Here is a 21,182-nt window from a genome sequence, read left to right as displayed (position 1 = left end):
ATTTTACAGCATTCCATCCATGTTCATTCGATGACGTGGATAAGATAATACATTCGATCGTGACAAAAGTGTGAAATTCTGATCACAATTTGTCATGAAAGGACAAAAGTATGAATTTAGGGATGAAAATTCTCAGGATATCACAGAACAGTAAGGCCATGGAAACTTACAGCCACACTTGTTTGATGTGATATGTGGGCCAACATTGTTACCGTACTTGTATTTGTGTTTTCACTTTAGGCGTACCTGATAATGCCTGTAACACGTTGTTAAATCATTGTGCTTCTGAAGTGCAAATAAACACACTTAACGTTATGCAGTTTCAGGTTGGCTTGGATTGGACAAACCTTTAAACAAGCCTCAAGCGATCAGCATACAAACTACGGAGCTTGCCCCTGGAAGCTTGCCCGATTAGCAGTAATTATGATGGGTGATTTAGTTCAGTTCAGTTCAGTTCAGCTCAGTTCAAATTTATTTCGCGGGTTTTTTTTTTTTTTTTGAAATGAAATAATATATAAACAAAAATTTCACTTTCTTCAGTGACAAAAATGGTGCATATAAATTCATACAAAGAAAGCGATTATTAAAAACTGATTTAGATAAACAGGACAATATTGCTTACCGTATATCCTCACCTTAACAGCGCCTACCATATATCCTCACCTATACCTAAATCAAACTCGAGATTGAACTCCTTTTGACATTCAGGTGATCGCCAGGTGCAGTGTCTCTGGCCACGTGTTGTCGTATGGCTGCTTCACCAACAGCCAGAACACTGGCTGGGAATGTCGAGACGACTTGGCCGTACCTCCCGTGAATTTTCCCCTTGATGACGCCCATGGTCCCTGGTATTACAGTAAGCACATTGTTCCGTTGTGTTACATTCACGCGTCCCTGTTTTCGATGATAATGATACAATAGCAACAGTGATAGATTATGAAAACTGCGATTGTAATAATAATTTTGATAATCATGATAAATAGTGCGTGATGATAACGATAGAAAGGTTTGAATGTACCATTATGATAACCTCTTTTACAGAGATAGGATCATCTTCACCTTTAAAAGTACAGCAGTAGAAATCAATCAAAATGTATTAAAATCTATAAAAGTTTGTGTGGTAGCCAGGTTAAACTGTGTTTGTTAAAAAGAGCCGAAAGAGCAATGAACGATGCACAATCGTGACTCATTCACGTGCCTTTTTCCTTTTTCGGCTCATCCTGACATTAGAAAAGTCCAGAAACTGAAACGGTGTTCAACCCCCATTTTTTTAAATGACCATGGACTTTTAGGGTCATGAGAGACACCAGTGAGGGGTAAGCCGCAGCTAATGAGCTCGGCCTGTTAAACTGGACTGTCCAGCTCGCCTCACACGCCACTGTTGGCGGCAACAACATCATGAGAAACTTTAGAAAGGCTAGCCTAATACTGGCCTATGATCTTTTTTTTTTTCCTTTTCGTCATCGTTTGCTTGACAAAAACAGACAAAGCAACAACAAAAATGAATAAAATCTCGCCGTTTATCTTGTACATCACAGTCTTTTGTCGTGTTGTCGTAAGTATATCGATGGTGATGATTTCTTTCAGATTGGAAGAGTGGACATGATGCTGAGGAAGACGCGTGCATGCAGCTGAAAGACGACGGAGAGTGGCACGCACACGGTTGCGATAAGACCTCGGAGGCTACCGTCTGCACAACCGCCTCCTACGGCCGCGCGTAATGAAGGACACTACTCGGCGTCATCACAGTTTATGGTTTAAATGAATAAGACTGGACAACAAAGAGGAAATCAAATATTCAACGTTTTATGAAAATCAGATAGAACGAAAGGGAGTTTCTGAATTTGGTTTCGTCCTAACGGTGATAACGGTTGTGAGTATTGAGCAAATTGGATATGATATCGTCGCCTCAAAACTACCCAAAATGTTTGATATCGCTTTTAAACAATACGAAATTATTCTCATTGTTAGCAATATTTACCGGTTGCCCTCTTTAAAGACAACATTGCGCATTTATTTCACAACTTACCATTGAGAATCTACAACTTTTGAAGTGATGTTGAGTTATACAAGCTTGTTTTTTAGTGGACCTCTCATTTTTTTTTCAACTGAAGCATAACATTGTATTTTTTTGCCAGTATTCACTTTATGTTAATTGGTATCATTTATCTTTGTCAAAGTCGAATGTTTATGTTTATGATATAATTCCTTTATGATTCATTTTGTGTTATATTTTGTTGGAAAAAGACGAATGAAAATGAGAAGGAGATATAACCAATACCAATTGCTACAATCTATTAAAGCATGTGTGTATTATGTGAGAATACTGTATATGATGTGGCTTTAAAATGCTAATTTGTTGATTTAATCAAGTTCACTATTGCATTTTAGTATTCTCTACGTCTATTCAATTCAATTCAATTCATCATAGGTTTATTCACAATAAAACAAGAACATGCAGCTCAAAAGCTGAAGTTGCTCATTTTACAAAGCATATAATATGAAATTAATTATTTGAAATAAAACTTGCGTATGTGCGCGAGTATACATGTTGATAACTTTATACAGATTTTTAAAGTTTCTGCATGGGTTGCAGACAACATGCAAAGATTCTCACGCCATAAATGAATATTATAATGAATATGAATATGGTAATAGATGGTCATGAATACGGTAATGTATCGTAATGACAATGTGTATAATTATAATGACAATGACGTGATTTATCAGTATCAATGGAGAGTTGATCTGGTAAGTCTAGAAATGTATCGGGATTTCTATTACTCCCCTTTTTTCTTCTTTTTCCCTCTCTCTTTCTCTTCCTTCTCTCTTTCCTTTGTGAACCCCTCTCTTCCCTGGGCATCATGCTGGATCCTCTCCTTATTTTTTCTATATTGATGTTAATAGGTCATCAAACAGTAAAGATTTTTGCTTACTGTATACGCCGTTATTTTCGGGAGGGTTTAATTTTCGCGAATTTCGCGAATTGCAGTTGGATCGCGAATTTAACAACACGCGAAATTGTCTCCATGCGCTTTGTTGATAGAACATTAACGTAAGCGTCGACGTCAATTCGCGAAAACAACACCTCGCGAAAATATCTATGACCTCGTCATTCGCGAAAATATCTGTACGCGAATATAACGGCGTATTAGTTACCGTTCTGTATGAAAATTGATATGTAATGCGTGTAGTTATGATTGTTACAGACGTAAACGCGTGCTTGAAATTGATAAATTCGTACAAAATTATATCAGTGGTCTATTTCATCGTGATAGGATTATGACAGACTACCAAAAGGGAATGAAGTTACGTAGACATGTCAAATCGGTTGAACTCGTATTCCTCTCTCATATTACAGTCATAGTACGTTATCAGCTATAGTGCTGGCAGTCACGTGTGACCTATATTACAAGGTTTTTGAAGCTGCGCTAAATTTTCTGACTCGTGCGTAGGTGGTTTTTTTCAGCAATGTAATCAGACAAAATGGCTGTCACTGCGTGATGTGGTTAACCACATCGAACCAGACCAAACTTTCACTCCTCTCCAAAATTAATGTTCGTTAGCGTTGATAATATAGGCCTTATGTCAGTGAAAATGATAATGATTATAGTGATGATGATAAGTACATGTTTGTCATTTCTATAACGTAATAAAGCTAACTATGCAAGACTGCACTGCAATAGGAGATTTTCTGTCTCCTTGTTGTTGTTGTTGTTGTTGTTGTTTTATGTATATACCCAATACAGTCAAAATTTTTATTAGAAAAAAAAAAGATCATTTCCCTGGAGGATTCAGGACAATATGTTGGAGATATTCTTTGTAGGCTATTACATTGTGTTTTGTTTCGTTCTGTTTTTTGTTTTTTGTTTTTTCATTTTACACAACAACCATCAGTAAATTTCTAAGTTTATAGATTCCACTGTTCTTGTATGGAAGTTTGTAAAATATCTTTTGTTTGTCTGTTTGTTTGTTTGTTTGTTTGTTTGTTTGTTCATTATAATGACGAATATATATATTCTCATCAGTTCAATTACTGTACGATGTATAGTGGCATGTACATTGCATCACATGTTTAATGTCCTGCCAATCAAGCACTGTGTTGTATCTACGCCAATTTTGCTGTAGCTGCAAACTACCTTTTTCAAATGTAACACTTCTTCATAATTTTTTAAATGTACTTAGGCCTATCATGTAAGACATTTCGAATCTTCTAAATCTGTTTTGTTCGGATACAATTCAGTGACTGGTATGATTGATTATTTGTATTTATATTTGTTTTCGTCGTTCAGCATTCTTTATCACATGAATGAACAATGTGACATAAAGGGCCTATATTGGCATACTATTGCGATACCACATTTTTGTTGATACAAGTTCAAGGAGAAAAAAAAGTACAACGCATACACTGTACAACATCAATATAATATACATACATGTGAAACTAACGAATAATGATTGACTTCTAATGACTTCTAATGATATATACATTAAAACTAATAACAAGGATTGACTTCAAGAAAGCTTCATAGCTGGATATACCAATCGGAATGAAAAGAAGGAATGAGATAGAGATGCACATATATTGCATTATAGTGATTTTTGTGTAGACTCGATCCACTACCGAAGATAACAAATTTTGCCACTTTGGCAGCTTATTAGAGGCTAATTGTGAACTTGACATTGAAAGGTGTGATGTATGTGTGTGTGTGTGTGTGTGTGTGTGTGTGTGTGTGTGTGTTTGTGTCTGTGTGTGTGTTTTGTGTGTGCATTATGTGTGTGTGATGGCGTATGTATTTGTGTGTTGTGTGAAAGAGGTATAGGCATTGGGGAATAGGAGACGCAGAGACGAGATTCAACAAACAGTTTGAAAGAAAATGAAGAATACACTGCAGATGAACGAAGTCCAATTGCCGTAACGGTTATCGTAGATTCACATTCTACAATCCCTGCGAAGATAATTTAGTCAACATGAGGCCAAGGCCGTTACAGGGTAACTACTCTTTCCTTTGGCAATGAGCTTTTTCCTATCTAGACATTGCGTTGGTATTATATCAGGAAACAATACATTATCAGCTGTACATACTCTTTAAAGACCCATCCGGGACAGACGAAGATCCCTGTACTATCATTGCTCACCTTTGCTGAGGATTGATAGCGGATTTTCTTCATATGATCATGTGCAATCTAATGATATCGAGCAATTCTAAATGATAAGTTTGGAGATAATTAATGAGACACTATCCGTAGACTATGAAGTAACAAAATACACCTTCTCATCGACTTGATAATAACTTGCATGTTTCCATATGTTTTCATCAATCATATAATCATTAGTAACATGAAAACATTCAACCAATGCTAAAAAGTGGAAGTTTCATCCCAGTGGTTTTTGTTAGTCACATTAGTACATTGCAGTGATTAACAGATGTCATAGCCAGAATCTCATGATTTGGACTTCTTTTTTTTTTCTTTTTTTTGACGGGAGTATATTCAATTAGTTTGAAAGAAAAGGTCGAAATTTCATTATATGGCAAGTAAATTTCGATATCCATTTGGCCACATATAAGTTTTAGATGAACAGCTGGTATTAGAAGCAACGTAAGCCTACATGAATTTGCATTGCATAGGTCGATAGGTTCTATTGATTTAGTTGTCTCTGATAAATTTATGAATAAATAAAGGAACAGAATGTTATGCTGTTATAAGAAAGTTATGGGATTTCAAAGTCGATATGCATTTCATACGAAACGGTGACAATTATGTCGCAGCCATATATACAATTTAAATGAGGTGATGTTAACGCTTTATAAATATATCTCCATATATCTCCTGTTCTCCGCTCACTCCATTGGCTTCCAGTACATTCCCGTATTACTTTCAAGATCCTACTTCTGACGTACAAAATCACACGTAATCTTGCACCCATATATCTTCAAGACCTAGTCTCTCTCCGCTCCTCCTCTTCTGCCAGACCCCTCCGTTCATCTTCCTCTCTCCAATTACTTCATGGCCCACGTACAAAAACCCGTTATGGTGACCGAGCCTTCTCTTCCATTGCTCCCACTCTTTGGAATAAACTTCCTCTTTATATTCAGAATGCCTCATCTGTCGAATCATTTAAAATTCTTCTTAAAACTCACCTGTTTAATCAGCTGTAATATATATATATATTTTTTTTTTTTCTGGAGGCGCACACAGTTATCAATTATTGTACCATTGTATCACATGTATTTTTCTTTTCTTTTCTTTTCTTTCTTCTTCTTTTGTTACTGTTAACGTTAATTTTGTTAATGTTATTGTGTTTTCTGGTCTATTTGTATGAGTAGCAAAGTGCGCTTAGAAACGTCAGTATGAAGCGCCATATAAATGCAATTATTATTATTATTATTATTATTATTATTGTTATAAATGATTATCCTGAACAAAAATATAAAAGCCATTTATATTAACTTTCATAAAAGTGCAGAAAAAGTTCACCTCACATCAAACGTGTTGTGTAGCTGCAAGAAATTAGAATGTAAAGAGAATTCCACAAATTTTATTTTCTTTATGAAAAGTAGGCCTACACATTCCGACTTGAGTGGTGACATATTAAGGTTAATATTATTCCCTCCTCAAGTGCCCATTCATTATGCAAGAAAAAACTACGTTTAATTTCTTTATATTTTTAGTATATTGCTGTCCATACATTACATCACAATAAACTGTAGCATTCGTCGCACAGTGACGACGGCATCAAAACTTTAGAAATTCATAACTTTTGAATCGCAAATGCGATTTTCCTTAACGAACTTTCACTAATTTGTAATATACTAATAGACCTATTGCTGCTTTCATCCAATCACTGTTTATATTTTGGTTTGGTTTCCTTTCAGGTGTTAGACATTAACATTTTTGTATATGTAAGTCGCTATGAACACGCACAGACACATATTGAAGATATATTCTGTGACATCGTTTCAGTATACTTTGTGAGGGAATATGGAGTTTCTTTGCGTGCTATAGGCTACAACCCGTATGTAGTACAATAATATTGTACAACGATACTCTTACGGTAGGAAGTTATGCAGGTACAGTATTAGGGTTTACATTTCTTCACTGCGGGCCATTCAATGTACTGATATATTACAGTGGGGATTCCCCCACTGAAATTTACACAGGGGAAGTACCGTGTGCTGTGCGTCCATCACACTGTCACATACATACTGTGCATGGCTATGGCTCAGTGCGAGCAACGAGCCAACTTCACCCGAACTTGGCTACGTGAACATGGCATTTCAGGATGACATTCTGCACTTTTACAGCATGGTATGATTACGTCATCAGCTTCAACATACAACTGTACTCAGGGAATGTCTGACATAGGCCCAAAGAGGTTCAACCTCTTTGCATAGGCCCTACACGCGTTCAATCCTGTGATCAACGAATCGCACACACAGACAACACACGAAGAACACATCAGAGACGTCCGTCAGTTCGCTTGATTCCATGCCCACAAAACCAAGCTACAAAGGGGACGATCGAGGAAGTCCTTTGATTTCTTTCAGACAACCTCAGCTGATTTTCGGTCAGACCCGCGCTCAAATTTCTGGGATTTTAGAAAAAGACGAGTATCTTAAGGCAACGAGCTCTTTTCCTGTATATCTTTTGTCACATTTAGAGGCAGTGATCGTTATTTTACTGTGAAGTTTTTGCTGGCATCATGGCGGCGGCCCAAGGTGAGTACGAGTAGACCTACATCATCTTACTTCATCGATAGCGATATCCTAACTAATTAGCGATAACGGTGTTCAACTCCCGTTACTCAAAGCTTTATGCTGCCCATGTCTTGTGTCTTGTGAATTCGTTACTTAATTGCCACTTCACTTTTTCTTTTTTCTTTTTTTTTGATCGGTTTACGTTCTGAAAAATCAGCGTCTTTTACTATCGTGTCTAGGCCGTAAATCGTGCTTTACATGATTACCGATCTATAGAATGAAAGTTATAGAGGTAGACTGGGGAATCGAGAGTGACAGCTCCTCTGATATAGGGACATGGTCTATGTTGGCCAGGGGTGTCTGTTCTTGAGAGAGGAGTTGGAATGAAAGCTCACTTGAGATTGGGGATGCATTTAGCGGTTTTCCAGATATTTCATTATTTTTTTTATGGGTAAGGTCTTTATCTCTATCATGTTATGCCTATAATATGGCAGTTTTACCTCCGACGTCTTTATCTCTGCGTACTATTCCCTAACTTCTAATTGTAGTTAGTTTGATTGTAGTTAATTAATTGTAGTTCTCTTTGTAGTAGTTACACTTAATTCACCATCAACTCTATGGAATGTTGATGTTGAATTCTTAAGTTGATCGCTTAAAAGAGTGCCAAAGATCGAGACATATGCTGTAAGTCTAAAGGGCAGCTTGCACAGCGGGAACATCAGTCATATCGGTTTGAGATTAAACAAACACTATACCATATCACTCAGCTAATTCGAGACCAAGATTCCAAAGGTTTTGCCCATGATGATGATAAGGCAAGCAGTCAGGTGTGAACTTATTGTGGTCTTCTTTCCTGCCTGAGGTAAACAAAACTGGAAAAGGTTAAGCACAGTACACTTCATCATGTATGATACAGTATGATTTCCAATTACAGTGTACCTGCATTTACATTAATATGATATTAATATACGATACTAAAATAAGTTTTCAACATTCAATATTAAATACGTATCAAAATTAAATATTCAATATCAAAATGTTAATATCTCTATGATATATATATACATATCCAATATATATATATATATATATATAGAGAGAGAGAGAGAGAGAGAGAGAGAGAGAGAGAGAGAGAGAGAGAGAGAGAGGGAGAGATTATGCATTGTTCGTGGCTCCATTTAATATAGGCACAGTAGGCAGCCTGCGGAAAACAATGTTCAGAGCCCAATCATAGCAAGCCCCCGTGACAGCTTCCTCTTTGTTTGACAGAGGAACACGCTGCGCTTCCGATATTTCGAGTTGCCATGGCAACAGAGAGAATGATGGTTTTTAAAGATCGTATCAGCTAGTTAGGTATTGGGGTTGGGAAAACAGAACCCAAAACAAAAATAGCAAAAAAAAAGAAAATCTGAGAATTGTGAAAGAGCAGCTCCTTTCATGATACAATATTATTGAAGACATCTGTAAGTGTATGCGCCACGTGCATATCTCCATCTGAAAATAACCCAAGCCAAAAACAATTCCGTCATTCATAGCAAGTTTAGATTTTAATCGCTTGGAGCGCACAAAGGTAAACACAGATATATTTTTTTTACTTACCTGCACCCATTTTGATTGCAATTTTTCTTTAGTATTCTCTTGAGTGATTTTTCATGGTCTCTCACAACCTCTCATAATTATGAAATAGCAAATCTCTCCAGCGATTTCAATATAAATGATTTAATCTGTAATCATGCGTAAAACTTAACAACACCAGCTTCGTAGCAACTCACCCATATACGTTACGGTGGGGAAACCCAAGACTTAGTCTTTTGGTCACAAACTTTGACAATAACCTGCTGGAGCAAAACGAAACAGCGCAGCTACAGGTTCGTTTCATGAACTTTTCAAGTCCGAGCGATTATGACAGAATTAAAAAAAAAAAAGTTTGCTAAGGACTATACTTCTTCATAATGCTAAATATCAAAATTGGACTTTGTCAGAAGAGTTGAAGAGGTTTGTTTGATCGCTCCTATCATTACTATAGCCTCCCCTGCGTGGTGACAACCTTTCAGTTTTTCCTCCGACACGGGCCCAGACAGGATTTAGTCCTGTCGCCTAATTCAAACAAAGACCAGCGGGACTGGTATTCTCTGCAAGGGAAAGGCATTCAATAAATAGATAAATATATAAATATACAATATATGTATGTATATATATATATATATATATATATAATTATATTTATATTTATATATATGAATATACCATACATGAATACATAAATAAACAGATAAGCAAAATACGCACAGAATCAAGAACACGATTTCGTCATATCACGCTCAAAAGAAAATACAAAAAAAAAAAAAGTTTTTCTTTGCGCAAATCTATTTGAATACGAAAACACAAAAAGTAAACATGTTTCTTTAGTGGGTCCGGTCACAATTGGTGCCTACCAATTATAATCCCATAGGTTGGCGCATATAATGCTTTATACACAGTTGTAATGAATTAAGAAGTGTCACATCTAGAAATATGCCCTTATCACATGGTAACATGTTAACTGACTTGACTGTACTTTATACAGTTTAAGAAAAATTCTTTTAAGATAACTATAGATATGAAAATTTAATCAGGAGTTTATTTACTTTATTACTTTAATTCAGTGCTATCGTATAGGAACGCGTATTATTTCCCCTTTATTACGGACTGCATTGCACGAAATCGTTAATGGCCAGCTGTAGATTGTGATCATGATGGACAATGCGGACGTCGTATAACTTATCATTTCACTGGTCAATTAACGCCGACCCCCTCCCCTTTTTTAAGGAAATGTGAATTGAAACTTTATCACGCACATCACAATCATATCATAATCACATCATTCATATAACTATGTATCATATGATAATTAGATTATTTGACAATAATCAAATATAAAAACGACGGTAGTTGTTAAACATAACTCCTGGATTATGTACTCCCTCAGTCAGTGGGTGCACACCAGAACGATTATAACAACAACAACAACAACAACAACAACAACAACAACAACAAAACTGATACATTGTTGACTGTGGAAACTCAATGCTCCGTATAACTTGTTGATATCACCCAAACAGCAAACAAACTTTAGGAGGGTTTTGAGTATTAGTAATACAGGCATTCAAGAATTTCTCGTTCAGATGCAAATCATATTCATTAAAATAAATAGGGCGTTGCCATCATTGTCCTATTTATTCTACAGACAGTAACAAAGGGAAAGGCCATAATATTAATGAGGAAATGTCAACAAAAATCAAACAAATGATGACTCTTACCGGCAGACGATTCATTCTTACCTTTTCTCGACGCGCTGAAAGCATGACATCATGATGCAAACTCTAGCATTATAGTCAGGATCACAGTGCAGCAGTGCTTCTCCGTGTGACTCGGTCTCATCCAGGACTGAAGATTCTTGCGCAACACCCTAGCCTCGAATTCAGTCGTCTCCAATTTTTCGATGAGTGATAGTCTTGATATTCAATATGGTATGCAATGAGAATGAGTTCAGCCGTGTCAGCTTTGCAGCGGTGTTTGTCTAGGGCTAGTATTTTTATTCGTAGTTTGTGTAATTCGTTTTATAAATTTAATTTCGTGTACAAAGTATAAGATCAATGATATAAAGTGTATATTGTTTGAGGGGAATGCACTCTACAAGCATTGCTTCTTCAGCATTCCTCCCCATCTCCTGCATTTACTAAACTTCAGAATGTTGTTTTTTTTTGTGTGTGTGTGTGTTTTTTCCAACCATAAATATCATTTCATATTTTGTAATGTTGACACATACATGTACTTATGTTTTATGTAGAAAACAATGTATTTACAAGTTCTGTTACAGATGGAAAAATAAATGGATGAAAAAAAAATGAATTTGTGACTGCTTTGATAGCACGTGCTGAGAATCCATAGTTTGCAAAATATGATAATAATAATGATAATTATACAACTGTAACGACCATTTGGTTGATTATTTCAAGCGCAATTATGATGTTTTCCTTATGGAAGTCGCCTTTCAAGAGATATACATTACTTCATTCAAAAAGAGTCAAGTATGATGTAATTGTGACAGCAAAGATGATGAACTTAAAGGGAAGGTAAACCCAAAGAACAATGTGGATTGAGTGAAAGCAGCAACATTAGTAGAACACATCAGTGAAAGTTTGAGGAAAATCGGACAATCGATGCAAAAGTTATGAATTTTTAAAGTTTTGGTGTTGGAACCGCTGGATGAGGAGACTACTAGAGGATGTGACGTATGAGTGGACAACAATACAAAGAAAATATAAAGGAAATTCAACAACAATTCACTTTTCTAGAATTATGAAAGAGCAATGGACCAACCGCTTTCAGAAAGCAGGGGGAATAATTGCTACCCTTAACATATGTCAATATCAAGTTGATGGAATTTGTAATTTTCATGAAAAATGGATTTTTGCAGAATTTTCTTTATATTTTCTTGGTATTGTTGTCCACTCATACGTCATAACCTCTAGTAGTCTCCTCATCCAGCGGTTCCAACATCAAAACTTTAAAAATTCATAACTTTTGCATCGATTGTCCGATTTTCCTCAAACTTTCACTGATGTGTTCTACTAATGCTGCTGCTTTCACTCAATCCACATTGCTCTTGGGGTTTATCTTCCCTTTAAGGAAAAAATAATTTTCTCAGTAACTTGAATTACGGCTAATATATAAAGAGATTTACATCAGACACACACGAGGAAAAGTGTATATGAATTTCTCATTTTGGTACCTTTTGAGAAGATAAAATAAAACCACAAGTATCATTAAGTTCGACCAGTCTGTTGAAGCAATCATACACAGTAAAAAAATAAAAAGCTTGAAGGGAGACTAGCTTACTCACGGATGTTGCAATAGCCCGTGTTGCAAAGCGGTTGATTGCGCAAACCGTGCCTGCCTTGTCCCTTGGCATTGCGAAATATGAAGGAATCCCGTCAACACGGAACGCAATCGATTTGCATACATAAACACTGTGATAAACTTGTTCCGCGCTCGTCAGTCAGTCGTCACTGCTACCTATACCGGGTGTCCCAAAAAAAGCGGAACGGTGGATTTTCAGTACCTTGCGGTCTAAAAGTTATATATCTTTTGACATCATTAGAAAGAGCATCTTCCGCAGAAGACTATGATACCAAAATCATTACATTTGGTTCAGTACTTTTTATTCTACGCCAATTTCTGAAAATGCAGTCATTGTCAAATTTTGCCGGATTTTTGCGACTTATGAGATAATAATTTGAGTGCGACACGCTATCCATACGGTGAATATTGTGTAAGCTCGGTGATCCATGTCAACAAAAGATACAGCTTTCACATTGAGCACGGCACGGGCCAGGAAAAAACAGTGTGTGTGTGTGTGTCTGTGTGTGTGTGTGTGTGTGTGTGTGTGTGCGCGCGCGCTCCCAATATGGAAGCGTTATCTTTTGTTGACATGGATCAACGAGCTTACACAATTCACAGTATGGAACGCGTGTCGCACCCAAATTATTATCTGATAAGTCGCAAAAAATTGAAAATGACTGCATTTACAGAAATTGGCGTAGAATAAAAAGTACTGAACCAAATTTAATGATTTTGGTATCATGGTCTTCTGCGGAAGATGCTCTTTCTAATGATGTCAAAAAATATAGCACTTTTAGAACGCAAGGTACTGAAAATCCACCGTTCCGCTTTTTTTGGGACACCCGGTATAGCTTGAAAAATTTCCAACCTGTCTTTGGATTAGTAATTCACAGATAAATTACTTTGATAACATTTTGATAGATTCATAAAAAGTTTCTACTTGTATGTAACAAATTAATTTATGAAGAATTTGTCATTATCAACCACCCCCCCCAAAAAAAAAATATATACAGTATATATATATATATATATATATATATATTCAGATGTATGAAAGTATCTACATGTCACATAAGAGGAAAGAAAAAGAGCTGTTTATAAAACGCCTGCCTAATCATATATAAGATTTTATAGTGTCATGCACTTTACTGCCATCTAAATGGACTGTGTTGTCTTCAAACTAATTAATTGTTGATTGATTTTTTATGGATTAAGTAATTTCAGTGACCACTTCCTCTTATCACATTTGCATTCATACATTTCTTTTAATTGTTTTTGTTTTTGTTTTGTTTTATGTTTTTTTTTGGGTGGGGTGTATAGCTTGGTAGTGTGATACATCGATAAGTGCATGATGCACTCGAAATGAACTATTGATCTTGCTGAGACGGTCTTTCTCTACTTCATCAACAGGGAGCTTTAGATTTACGACGCGGACGTTAAGACGACAATTGCGTCGGTCGTTTTCCTCCCTCCCTGCATTATGTTGCAAAGTAGCTTTAGATTTCGCGAAGACTTTTTATTTGTTTGTTTGTTTGTTTGTTTTAAAATACGCAGACATTTCTTGTACAGTGGATTAGAATATGCAAATGAGTGAGCTGGCCATGTCATAACCTCACAATTTGCCATTGATCGTGTACAAAAAATGAGGAAAATTAAATGTTTCTGTCATTGAAGTCTGACACATGATGTTATTCCCGGTTGCATAATTTCGTAATAGTGATATTAGATATATCAGGATTTGAACCTCGAGCATAATTGCGTTTGAATGAAAACTGGAAATATCATTTTTTTTTTTTAACAAAATGGCCCCATCGGATCAGTGCATCAAATAGCTCTGTGTGTTGTGAATTTTGAGCGGGCATTAATAGCCCACAACTCGTGAAAACTCAGACGATCACCACGCGAGATCGACTTTATAATGAGCGATTTTTGAACACATTTTTCGCTTGAGCAGAACAGGGCTTGTTCGTTTGTCCTTTTTTTTGTCTTAACGTCCGCGTCGCGAAAATCTAACGCGTCCTAATATCTGTCACGTGATGCGTGAAGTAAATTTATCAAATATCGAAAACTAATAAATTGCTAATCATCTTCACGAAAACAGACATTACAGACGAGATGGGCAATCGGCGGATAAGCGAATCATCGGAATTTTGGGAAGAACTTGAACGTAATCTACAGGTGAGTTAGCTCGGTACGAATGTAATCAATTTTAAAGTGGGAAAAACTGACTTGAGATTTGCTTACTGATATAACGTGGTGGCTGTGGCGTATCTAAAAACGAAATCAAACTTTTTGCGTTTCTGCATTTCTGATATAGATAACATTCGTATACTGGGCACGCATATGATGACATACAAAACAAATGACTATATACCTTCATCTTATAAAGAAACATATGCATGATATATTATATATATTTTTCTGATCTGCGTATCGGCAGTAATAGTAGTAGAAGGAATGACGCGCGATAGAGAATGCATTAATTCCCAATTGGTGTTTATTGAAATTTCAAATTTTCGGTAGCCCTCGGAAATTTGGAATCTTAATAAATACCGATTGGCAATAAGTGCATTTCTCTATCCCGTCATTCTACTATAAATCAAATTATATATATGTATATATATATATATATATATATATATATATATATATATATATATGTATATAGTTATCATATTGAGTAACTTGTCCACGTGTTGGTGTGATAATATCATCTAAAACAAAACTGAAACCAAGTTCATGCTGTATTCACCAACAGTTTATGCCAAAATAAACTGTTGGCGAATACAGCAAGAACTTGGTTTCAATTTTGTTTTTGATGATGATGATGATGATATGTATATTATATAAGTATAATAGAATGAGATATGAGAAAGGAAGGAGAAAACGCTGCGTAGCTTTGACATCACTATTCCTCTCACTGTTCTTCCTTTTCAGAAAAGTGAAAGAGTTTATAAGTTTGTCTTATATATATATATATATATATATATATCAATGTAATATATAGGCGCTGAAGTGTATGATAATGACTCCAAATATGTCATGACATTGGAAATCAGGTCAAGAATTTGTATAAATTGCATGCATGACTCGCTGAGATTAAAGTATACAGGTATTTGTTTTACACCCTTCGGTGGCTGCAGCTTGAGTTCAGTCCGGACCGATGTCTTCCAACAGACCCACTCAATGGTAAGCCGGTTGCTTCACCAATTTACTGATCTACAATTTGCCTTTCATCGACGTAAATAAACCCGAATTATTCAGTGTTTTGAATAAATCACGCCTAAGACACATAGTCTGTGAAAACGTTGAAAACGTTGAAAGTAGTGTAACCAACACCGCCTTCCTAAATTCCCCCTCTTGAATTAACCTCCAATTTACTCCTTTTTTTTGGGGGGGGGGAGGGATATTCGCCCTTAGAAGAAAGGAAATGGTGATGTTTAGATATGATTTGTACATTTTCGTCGTAACGTTGTCATTTTGGATAGATTTTGTAAAACGTAATGCATCTATAGTTTCAAAAGGATGGTTGTATATCAATGTATTATGCAACCCCTTTCTTTCTCTGGTACCAAGTGAATGTTATTCCAGCTCTTTCAAGTGCAGACTGGCACAGAAAACCACACAGCGTTATATGCCCACTGTATTCATATGTCCCTCTTGTAATCAATTCACTTATGCCTTTACTTTTTTATCTTTATAATTGGAATCATTAACTGTTTCACGAATGATCTCTCACGGCAGAAAAGAAAAATGAGACTTTGATATAGTGAAACACCCTGATGATATCATTCTTCTACTGCCTCCAGGTAGCGAATCCGCAGCGGGGATTGCGAGCCCCGAAAGGTCTATCCTCGAACAGCTCCAACACCAGTCCGAGTTCAGTGAGCAGGATCTTGCTGAGCTGATATCTTCTTTACCAGCGACTATTACGGCTTCGCATCCCTCAGAGAGCAGCAACCTGTTGCTGAACACTTCTGGTGATTGTTTGACAATTATAGTTTAGAAATTATTAGGGATCATTTTGTTCGTTTTGTGAAGCTGGTTGTTGGGATGGTGGTAGTGGTGCTTTCGCTTCTAATGGGTCATTGCAAGAAACTTTCTTATCCAAGAAGTGAACATTTACCTAGATATGTTGAGTGGTCTGAAAACAACACTAGAGTTACGTCTCGGTTGATTAGTAACCCGAAGTAAACAGTCAAGCCTAGCATTTTAAGATCACTGCTCCATAAGGTTTAAGGTTTAAGGTTTAAGGCAACAGTTTCATGTCCATAGACGGTTGCCTTTTATCAAATTTTGTACTCACCGTTATGAAAACAGATATACAAAAACGCAAAAGTGCCAGAATTGTGGTAAATTTATTAAGCTAGACAAAAAGCATTATTCTTTTATGTGATGATTCCAAGGTTAGAGCCTAAGGAACCCAAAATTTCACAATGATAGAATGTCACTACAGATCATGATTTCTTGAAAAGGAATAAATGCACGTGTCATTAGCTAAGACTCGTCCTGTTTTGTTTGATACAGATCAATACAATGAGCAAGGGGACGTAGTTGGTGGTCAATTTAACGTCGAACTGCCTCGGACTACTGAAGGGACAGGCCAGCAAGCGCCCGTACCACTCCCGTCGCCCGCTCAACCACGACAGACGTCAGGGCCGACTGCAAGTGCAGCATCAGTGCGAGTCCAGAACCAGGCACCTCCCAGACCGACAGGGGTGGCCCAGGTGGTGAGAGACAACAATACAAGGTCCGAACCATCGACTTCAAGCGATGCCGAAAAATTTAACCTGCCACTCTGTAAGTGGACTATTGGGGGAAAAAACCTCATATTTTTTTCGCATCACGTAATTCTAAGGCATTTGCAAAAGCAGCTTTTGGGGATCTCTCGAATCATAGAAGTATAATTTCATATGATTCGATTAATTTATTCTCTGTACGTCGTACGTTGCTTTACAATTTCAACGATAAACACTAATATCATATAACACTTTAATACACACTTTTACACAGCATATTCTTTCTTCGTAAAATCTCAACACATTCTTTAGGATACGCATGTACATCTGCGATTTGATTAGATGCTATATAAATCTTCATACAGAATGGTCGCCAGCAATAAGCAAAAAACGTGACTCTTTGGTAGCCATACAATAAAACAAAGGGGGTCCTGAGTCCCTGTCATGGTGGAAAGAACAGTGTCTCACTGTGTGAAACACAATGTGAAACAGCGTTAACACATTGTGAACACTGTGAAATCGCTTCACACTTTTAAATCTATATTGTGATCACATTGTGAGTCATCGATTCAGAGTGTGAAACAAAACATTACCATGTGAGCTCTCTGTGAAAAACCCACACCACAGTGTGGAATTATTTGTATAGTTTTGGTTGAGAGCTAACTTAAGGTTTCTAACATTTTTGGTGAGAATATGAGAAACCTCCTATAAAATATGAAATATCATGTAATTTCAAGAGGAATTCAACGTTGATTTGATGAAAACTTTTTGTTGCCATGACAAAGTGCATTGTTTCTTTTTTACGACATCATTCGTGTATAATTTATATTGTATTGAAAAAAAATCCTTTATCGGACGAGTGTAAGAGAAATGAAAAAAAAATTGTATCACTTTGGATTATGTCAACTTTTTCTTTTCTTTTCTTTGTGATGATGGAAATAAATAAACTATTGAGATTAAATAAACTATTGAGATTGAGATTGAGATTGAAAATGGGTTTTGAAATGGCTGAGATACCCAAAACAGAGTAATCCTAATAAAAGGTGGGACCCATCTTTTATTACAATTGCTTTGTTTAACTTTGATTTTGGATGAGTCAGTCATTCCAAACCCGATTTTCATCAAATAAACTCTGAATTCCTCTTAAAATGGTATGCTCTGTATACCATTTCAGAAGTGGTTTCTTGGTATCTCACAAAAAGTTAAAAGCCCAATCCTCCCCTCCACCAATACTGTGCCATCCCTTTAAATTCGAGCGTTTTCACATAGTCGACTATGTGAACACATTGTGAACACAATGTGGGACTCGGTGTTCTTTCCAATGGGAAAAGGATTGAATGGATCGAAACTATTAAAAAAGAAGAGTTTGCCTGATGAATTAATTCCTTTAGACAATTTCTATCTTTTTCAGACAAATATTTACTGTGTTTTTGATATGCGCGTAGATCTTGTACTTCGGATAAGTTTTACCCAGACAATTTTCTAAAACTTGTGTGTTCCCACTCAGACGACGATTTTAAAGTGAAGGTCATGTTCAGGAAAAAACAGGTGATCGAAAAGGAGAAGGAAAGAGACTGCACGCTTTACTATCAATCTCAGGACCACGACAGTGACCTGGTGACCCCTGCAACGACGACGAAAGTTCCAATTATGACGTCACATGCAGATCTTCTGAATAGCAAGGAGAAGCGCCTTACGCTGAAGATACTCGAGAACTGTTTGGAAGGGTAAGTTTAGATACACTTTGTTGTCAAACTCATTCTGAGCTCATTTAGTTAGGGACTGCCTGAAGGTACTAGCATAGGCTGATACAGGGAGGTGAGACTCACCCACCTGGTTGATACAAGTGCTGTATAAAGGGACATCCAAAAGAAAGCCATATCGTATATACACGCATTATTTCCTTATGTTGCGTTCTTTATCTCATTCCATTTGTTTTCACTCGATTTCATACACAAAGTTAACATCGAAAGAAATGGTCAGTAACATAAACCTGGTGTTTTTTGTTTGTTGTTGTTTTGTTTTGTTTTTTTACCAAAGGAAAACAAATTAAACATCGGATCAACTTAGAAAAAAAAAGGATGTTTGATTGCAGTAATTCAGTTCCAGTTTCAATTTTGTTTTAATTAATTTTGTCCACTTGTACAAATATACAGAAATACAAAGAAATACACAATTAAAATGACAAAATCGGGAACCTTTAATCATACTTGTAACGTAATGCATGCATACAGATACTGTACAAAAGGCAATCACATACATGTGAACATTATTTCGAGGTACAAGTGCAGGAATATATAAATATGTTATATGCTGTTAATTATAATCGGATTTGTATGGCACCATTTATCTTGGGGGAAAAAAAAGATGATGTTAAAAGGCGCATGTCCCAAGAGTGCAGAGACATATAGGCAAGTATAGAGACATCGACAATGCATTATTATCAGACAAGTACTGATGTATATGAAAGACAATACATGAAATAACTATAGGGGAAACTAAAGAAAAATATGGAAACTGTGATAACCATCATGATTACGTAATGTTCTTAGAAGTGATCCACTTTCCATATAATTCCAGTAAGAAAGCATATGACCCTACCTGTCGATGCAGTCTGATCCCGTGAAGGTATGATAATTGTAACAGTTAAGACATGTAAGACTGGTAGCTGTTGCTTCAAACCTTATTCAGTCAAAGTCAGTCAAAACGTGTGTGTAACGAACCTACGTTTAACATGAAGGCGAAATGGATACGTGAGATAGTTTGGCACAGGCGCAAGTAGCACGTGGTAAAACCTGACCACAGTGTTTACCTCGCAAAGATAACGTGAGTTTTGAACGCATGCGTACAAAATTATTCGGAGAAGCCACTGAATACTTTTGTAAGTTACTTACAATAATTTTTTTGGATTCACTCGTCGGTCGTCGGTATAGTGAACTACAGTGCGGGTAAGGGTTTTCCGAACTGAGTTCTGGTGACTGAGTGCAATTTTGCGCTACCAAACCATTGACCCATTGTTAAAAATCCTGACGTATGCAATAGTGACATACAAAAATAAGTATACCAATATTTTAGATGCACAATATGTGTACACTCATAGCATAATGATGTGATCTTTCTTCTCTTCACTCATGCGCAGGGTCAGAATATATTCCGATACTAGCGGAAACATCTTCGTCAAAAGGCTGTGCAAGGCGCACGTCTATTGGTCCGATGTCGAGACAACCAAAAAAGAGTCATCGAAATTGGAACACGACAAAGTGAGGAAAGTTTTCGATTTCGTCGAGTTCGAAGCCTACATCAAAAGCCGATATCGCGAAAGTCGGCAGCAAGAAACAGTACTACCTTCAATCTGGCTGAGCTTTGCACAGAAGCACGGCGCCGCCTGCCCTGTGAACACGTGCCTGGTATGGGTCCGCATTGATCCGTTGAGAGCGCGCGCGATGGTAGACGGTTTACATCCTGACGTAGCGCCGACGTCACTTGGCGAGTCGCTTGATAGTGCCAATATTCAGAATGGGATGTCTATGTGAGCTCTGTATGGAAAATGTATAAATGTCAAGTTGTTCTCTAACCCCTAGCCCCAACCCCCCACCAAAAAAAAAAATTAACAGCAGCAACAACAACAACAACGAAGTGATGATAAATAGGGCCTACCACATAATGCTTTAATAGAAAAATTGGTCTGTCGTCTATGGCTTTTAATCTAGCAATGCTAATGTGAAGTAAGGCATAGCTCTGTTTAGATACTCCAGTAACTTGATGTCATCCCACCATCAGACAAGAGAGTTATAAGTGAGTATAAAAAGGAGTAAAATTGGTTTATTGTTTCCATAATAGTACAATTTCAGCCTATGGT

The 21,182-nt window shown here is 36.7% G+C and overlaps 1 protein-coding gene across 1 annotated transcript; it reads left to right on the top strand.

Moving 5' to 3' along the window:
• The first annotated feature begins 7,705 nt into the window (after positions 1-7,705).
• On the top strand, positions 7,706-20,856 carry LOC139727835 (uncharacterized). Its single transcript, XM_071638808.1, has 7 exons — positions 7,706-7,721; positions 14,686-14,762; positions 15,728-15,773; positions 16,394-16,564; positions 17,112-17,384; positions 18,831-19,050; positions 20,463-20,856. Exons 1-7 carry the CDS (start codon positions 7,706-7,708, stop codon positions 20,854-20,856), a joined length of 1,197 nt encoding a protein of 398 aa, XP_071494909.1.
• Positions 20,857-21,182: the final 326 nt, after the last annotated feature.

Source organism: Diadema antillarum, unplaced genomic scaffold (assembly GCF_040938485.1).
Source record: "Diadema antillarum isolate AM-2024a unplaced genomic scaffold, OU_Dant_1.0 seq00000156_RagTag, whole genome shotgun sequence".
Lineage (NCBI taxonomy): Eukaryota > Metazoa > Echinodermata > Echinoidea > Diadematoida > Diadematidae > Diadema > Diadema antillarum.
The sequence above is the reverse complement of the archived record's forward strand: the minus strand, read 5'-3'. Positions and strand labels throughout refer to the sequence as shown.

Coding starts and splice junctions, on each gene's coding strand:
- LOC139727835 (XM_071638808.1), top strand. Junction 14,763..15,727: donor AACTTGAACGTAATCTACAG/GTGAGTTAGCTC, acceptor CGGTGGCTGCAG/CTTGAGTTCAGTCCGGACCG. Junction 19,051..20,462: donor CTCGAGAACTGTTTGGAAGG/GTAAGTTTAGAT, acceptor ACTCATGCGCAG/GGTCAGAATATATTCCGATA.